This window comes from Limulus polyphemus, unplaced genomic scaffold (assembly GCF_000517525.1).
Source record: "Limulus polyphemus unplaced genomic scaffold, Limulus_polyphemus-2.1.2 Scaffold3872, whole genome shotgun sequence".
In the NCBI taxonomy this organism is placed as follows: domain Eukaryota; kingdom Metazoa; phylum Arthropoda; class Merostomata; order Xiphosura; family Limulidae; genus Limulus; species Limulus polyphemus.
The window spans coordinates 39,106-45,634 of record NW_013669482.1 but is presented as its reverse complement, the minus strand read 5'-3'; the positions used below and the strand labels follow the sequence as shown (position 1 = coordinate 45,634).

Sequence of the window (6,529 nt, the reverse complement as noted above, 5' to 3'; positions counted from 1 at the left end):
TTTAACTTATTTAATTAACGTTAGTTGGTTAGTTTTGTTTGTTTCGTTTCGTTCGTTCGGTTTGTTTGTTTAATTTACTTAGTTAGTCAGTTTATATATATATATATATATATATATATATATATATATATATATATGTGTGTGTGCATATAATCTTCTGAATTCATTTCCCTGTCACAAATTTCTTAGTTTAATAGCTTCAATGTGGTATTAACAAAATGTTTTGATCACATACATATACAGCTGATTCTACTGAACAACTTTTTGCAATGTTAGAAAAGTAAAAAGGTGAAACTTACCATTACAATGAAGGGAGCTACAGTTTCTGCAGATCCAAAAGAACAGTAGAAAAACTGAATGTAATTAATGTAGCTTTCACTATTTTGACAGTTGCTTGCATTCTTCACAAAATTACACTGGTCACTGGCATTCAGACTGTTTACATAATGGCACTAGACAAGGGTAAGAAGAAGTTAAATACTCTTTGCAATGAAATTTGCTAAATTTCTCTATATCTTATTAAAAATATCATCCTTTGAAAAACATATCCATAATATATAAAAGAAAGTGCAGCATGTTTATGTCAGAATACTAGACTGAAAAACTGCATAGGAAACAAAATCTTAAAGTATTAATTTTTTCTTAGAAAATATTTCTTGACAAAAAATGAAAGACTTAACAATAATTATAAACATGAATATGAAAAAATATACATCTGATGATTGTAAAGTAACCAAATTCTACACTTTGTTTTTTGTAGAAAAATGTTTTCACTGTATTAGACAGCATGTATCAGAGTAAACAATTATAAAAACTTTACTGAACACTAACATGTATTAGAAACCTACTCCAAAGTTACCAGTTTCCTTACCTGAAAATATGCTTTAGAAGGATACTCAACTCTCGACAGACTGCATGCACCAAGCTGTTGAATGAGCTCTCACCTCTACATGTAATAGTGTCATGTGCTAGTCTGTGATGCAATAAAGATTGGAATATATCCTTCCTCCAATAACAAAGCAACATATCCTCCATGTGCAGTACTCCTTCTTTTCCTCAGCACTACACTTTAGATGAATTTACTTTGGTTCCTTAAGTATGAACATCAATCTCAGTTTAAAATCTAGAACAGCAAATTTACGTTAGTCACTGAGGTATGAAAATCGATCTCACTTTAAAATCTATAATAGCAGCATTTACTTTCGTCCCTTAAGTACGAACATGGATCTCGCTAGAAGAGCAGAAGTAAGATAGGAGGTTCTGTGTAGAGGTGAGTATATATCTGAAATACATTTTTAGATAAAACAAATGTTAACTTTAGACAATGTTACTCACCTCTCCAAAGAACAAATAGCTAAATCCTACAATGAAAAAAACCATAGAGGGACCAGTGTAAAGAAAAAACTAAAAAGATAAGCTCACTCTTGAAAGAAAACTCATGAAGTGTGTCTCCTACTATGAGTTAAGACTTAGTGGAAGTAGCATTCGATGAGAGACTGCATCCTTCTCAAGCAGAGAATAATCTTCCAATACAAAAGGTAGGTCAGAAAGCAACTGTCAAAAGAACCTTCTGCTTCTTTGTGATGTCACAAATGAGGATATAATGTGAAAACTGCTCAGCAAGGATTCTTCTACTTCACTAGAAAAAAATTGGAAGAGATGAATTCCCATACAGAAAACACCAGAGAGATACATGAACTGAACAGGAATCACCTCATATGCATAAAGTGTCTCATTGAGAGAATAAAAATGTGTTAGCTTAGATAAGGACAGCTGGAGCTGTCAAGTGATTATTTAACAAATCTTTTGTTTCTTTTATTGTTGATCTCGTACAACTTGGAAGATATATATATATGTATATACTGCTGAAAACCCTTTACTCAATGAAGATTTTGGAACAGAAAATTATTTTCTGTGATGTAACATTGGCCACTTAATGGGTTCCTGTGGCTCTTTTTTGTTTTTTTCTTTTTTACAGTTCCTGAAGTATGAATAACTTACCTCCTTAGAGCCTCTAGGATGACTGTAAGATAGAAACTGGAGGAAGACTATATCCAGAAGCTGACGAGACTGCAATGTGGTATTATTAATGCGACTCAAATGTGTTTAGGGTCATCCACATCCCCGCCTGCAGAATGTCATCCACGGCACATCAAAGGCCAGAGGTGAGATGAAAAACATGATGGGCAGTGAACTCGAAAAGATGAAAAATGACATCTTCCATAGAGGAATAGACAAGCCAAATGAGTTGCTTTGTTCATCCAGTCAAAACAGATAAAGAAAATCTCATCTCGAAAAGTACAGGGATCCCATGGCAGAAAGAAATTACTTTGGTTGCCTCTAAATGGAGCTGTGCAAGGCAAGATAACATTGCACTGCCCATACAGTGCAAAGTATATAAATGAAACTGAAGGGTGATTGAAGAAAACATCTGATCAACTTTATGAGCAAGCTAAGCATTGGGAAGAAAGGAGCAATCTAGAAATAAAATCAACCTGTCCCTTTAACAAAAAATGTGCAGGAGGCATCCAAGGCAAAAAATATCAGAGTGATATCTCCTGTAAGCTAGAAGAAGAAGAAGAAAATACGTCTTCATAGAAATATGATACAAGGAACAGATGGCCAACTATTCAAACAGAGTATGAGAACTAAAAATAAGTAACAGTTTGGAAGAGGAACTGAACAAAGGCTCCGAAATACTCTGCAACAATTGCAGAAAAAAAAAAGAGAATGGCCAGGGAAACGATGAATGGTCATCAACAAAGCTATTCTGTACCTGGTGGTTGTAGAAATGGACAGACTGCTCTCAAAAGGCAGTTAAAAAAATAAATGAGATGGAGAAAATTCCAACAACCCAGTAAAAAGCATAGCTAACTAAATATACTTTTCTTACATTCTTACTTATAAAGATTAGAATGCATTGTTTCATCAGTTGGGTACCTTCACTGTTAACATTTTTTGGCTATAATTCTGCACAAAGGCTAAAGTACAGTGAATACCAGATTGATTAAACAGTTAGAGAGGGAATTATTGGTTGATGTACCTTCACATTATAAGTTGTATATTGCAAAGAAATTTTTAAATTGGTGAATTTGTATTAAATTTTCTATTTATGAAAACTGTACTTTGGTGAAATATATTTTTGTAAAATGTAGAACTTTGAAACTGATTGTAACTGGTTTGATCAGGGAGTTTTTATTATTATTCCAGGTATGCTTTACATTTTATTGTACAACCACAATAAACTGCTGGAGCTAAAACTGATTGTCTACTGTAATGTTTATTTCAGACAGCAGAATTTTAAAGAATGCATAACTTCATACTGTAGGTAGTTACAGTATGCACACTGCCATTCTCTCTCTGATGGGAGCAGAATTTGGAAAATAAGTTTCAATATTGAAAAATACTGAGGCATGGGGGATGGAAATTCGGAAAGGAACTGCTTCTTATGTGAAAATATAACTTTAAATATAAGTTGGTCTTAATCTGAAGTATGCTTTTACAAATTTGAATTTTGGTCTCCTTCCTATAGGAAGGATGTTGATTTTTCTTCAAAAGATAGTGCTTAAATGAGTTACAACTTACAAGAATGATATCTACTCTGAAACATTTAATTACAAATAATGGCCAAACAGGTCCATACGTTTTTACTGGAGCACAGAAGAATTACAGACAATTTGATTCAGGTGTTCAAGCTGATAGTCTGCAGAAGAAACTCCTTGTTGGAAGTCTTTCACATTTAGACTGACAAGGTAGGAAGTGGCTGTCTCAATATTAGTATTGTACAATTCAAAATTAATATCAGAATGAAAAAGCTCATTTCACCAAACTTATCTACATGAAACTGCTTGGTAATGCTCTTACTGCATTTCTCTATTATTATTATCCTTTCAAACAAATACTGACACCCCACCATGATTTTGTGGATTTTCAATATTTTTTGCATTTAAATATTTGCATAAAGCTAGAGAAATTCAGGGAATAAGGCTTTTATAGGTAGTGATTATCTTTTAAATTTAAGCAAATCTAGTAGCGGATCAAGGAACATTACAATGTTAAAAATAAAAGAAGCATGAAATGTTTTCTTTTGCTTAAAGGGGTTGCTAACCCCCTCTGGCGTAGCCTCTGTAATAATACAAGCAAACACTTTTACTTTTAGTTTTATTTCGACCCTTGATATGAGCTTTTAATAATTTTTAAACAGATATTGTTAAGTAATGTTTTACTTGTCACTAATATCAGTGTCATATGTCTCAACAAATACTTGAAATACACCGCATTCCATTACATTTCTGTTTTGATATATAAAATTAAAAACAAAACCAAAAAAAAAAAAACATCGTCACAATTACCTCTTTATCTTTGAGCATCATATCTTCTAAACGTTCTAGTAAATTCTTTGGATCTATTCTATGGTACTTGGGTAGAATGGACTGAGTGACAATGCCTTAAAATCTGGTATTTCCTATCACATTCGAGATTACACTTTTTCTAGTAGTAGTAGTAGTAATTCTCCTAACGAATTCATTTACTATTTGAAGTCACACGTTCTTGTGTAATTCAGAAAGTTTAAATTTTGCACAGTCTTACATACAGATGGATTATAAACTTTGTTCTAATATTACTAATAACCGTGTGACACTAACACAACTGCAGGACATAACAATGCGAATTGCGATAAATTAAACAAAACCTATTTCTGTCGATAATACCGAGTCACGGATAACGTCAAATCTATCATCTGGCCGCTAGGGTTTCTTTTAATGAAAGAGTATTTCATTTATTATAGTATAATAGCTTTGTGCTTAACTTCAAACAAACAATCAAAATCAGACTACTAATAACAAAAATAAAACTATGCACAAAAAAAAAGAAGAGAAGTTTTAAGTTGTTTTGATCAGGAACTCGTATTACTGCAACAGTTAGGTACCAAGTTGTCTTTTCAATTAAGAATAAATTAAATGGATTAGGTATTTAACTGGTGACGCTAAGTTGACTATTTAATGTCTCTGATGTTGTTGTTTTCTTAATGCAAAGCTGCACAATGAGCTATCTGTATTCTGTTCACCGCAGATATTAACGTTCTGTGTCCGCAAACTTACCATTGACCCACCGAAGGGACGATCCCCGGTGGCTTAGCGGAAAGTTTGAGAGCTTATAACGCCAAAAATCTAGTTTCAGTTCTCACGGTGGACACAACATAGATAGCCCATTGTGTAGCTTTGTGTTTGAAAGCAAATAAACATTAACGCTTAATATCTGTTATATTTAAATAATCTTCAAGTTAATTGGAAAGTTTTTGTGTCGTTTGTAATATTATTGTTGTCCTTTTGTAACCAACATATTTTTCTTTTAATTCAAAGCTAATCATTAAGCTACATAACTATTGCGAGCTGGTTCGTGTGTATATGAATATAATGTTACAATAGGTTCTGAAATATGGTAGCGCTTGCAGATTAGTGTGTATTTTTAATTTTCTGTTTTTAAAGAATGCAAAATTATAACACAAAACTCTACTTGCTGAAACATTTGAAATGACATTTGCTTAGTTTCTTGGAATTTTAATTACCCTGTATAACATGCGCTAGAAACTATTCAGGGAGGGGCTACTATAGTTTTGTGTTAAAATCTAGATAAAGGGTTTCTTAGTTCAAATGCAACTGCGGGGGAAATAAGTGTCTGTTGGTTCAATGTCTTACATCCCATAAATGAACAGTGTTTGGATGCGATATTTTGAGATACACCGACTACTCTTAAGAATAACTGATAGGTTCCACAGAATAACAAGAAGTCCAACAGAAAATTGTTCGTTTGTTTGTTTTAAAGTTCGTGCAAAGCTACACGAGGGCTATCTGCGCTAGCCGTCCCTAATTTAGCAGTGTAAGACTAGAGGGAAGGCAGTTAGTCATCACCACCCACCGCCAACTCTTGGGCTACTCTTTTACCAACGAATAGTGGGATTGACCGTGACGTTATAACGCCCCCACGGCTGAAAAGGCGAGCATGTGTGATTGGACGGGGATTCGAATCCGCGACCCTCAGATTGCGAGTCGAGCGCCCTAATCACCTGGCCATGCCAGGCCCCAACAGAAAATGATATGCAAAGTTAAACTGTATGCTCTGACTTTTGACTGAGTTGTGAGTAGATAAAAAGACTAAACACAAAGAAAAACAAGTGAAAGTGAAACTGTAGTAATTCAGTGTTGTGCTTGTACACAGCAATCAAATCTCCACAAAAATAAGAGACTCTTGGACCTAACTTGCAGAATACAAGTGCATCAATTTATAACAGGTGAGCTTAAAGAGACAAAACACTTTACTGAATCAAACAAAACTGAATGACACAGGAAACAAGAATTGACAAAAAATAGTTCATAAATTCATAAAATTGTAAAGGGACAAAAGGAGCTTATTAGCCCATTAAGGATGTCTCTTCCAGCCCCCAGCTATAACCACCCTTTACACTCATGCATTCATCCAATCTTTTCTTGAACTTTTCTTTTATATTGTTACGTATCTGCTTGTTTGT

The 6,529-nt window shown here is 33.8% G+C and overlaps 1 protein-coding gene across 1 annotated transcript in view; it reads right to left on the bottom strand.

Annotated features, from left to right (window-relative positions):
- LOC106470197 (mitochondrial sodium/calcium exchanger protein-like) overlaps positions 1–4,713 on the bottom strand; it is a 42,087-nt gene extending 37,374 nt beyond the window's left edge. Inside the window, exons 1-2 of the mRNA XM_022398806.1 lie at positions 4,353–4,713; positions 300–452 (exon numbers count right to left, since the gene is read on the bottom strand). Coding sequence (XP_022254514.1) covers positions 300–452; positions 4,353–4,373 — 174 coding nt within the window. The 5' untranslated portion in view covers positions 4,374–4,713. The remainder of the gene's footprint in view (positions 1–299; positions 453–4,352) is intronic.
- Between the last annotated feature and the right edge of the window lie 1,816 nt (positions 4,714–6,529).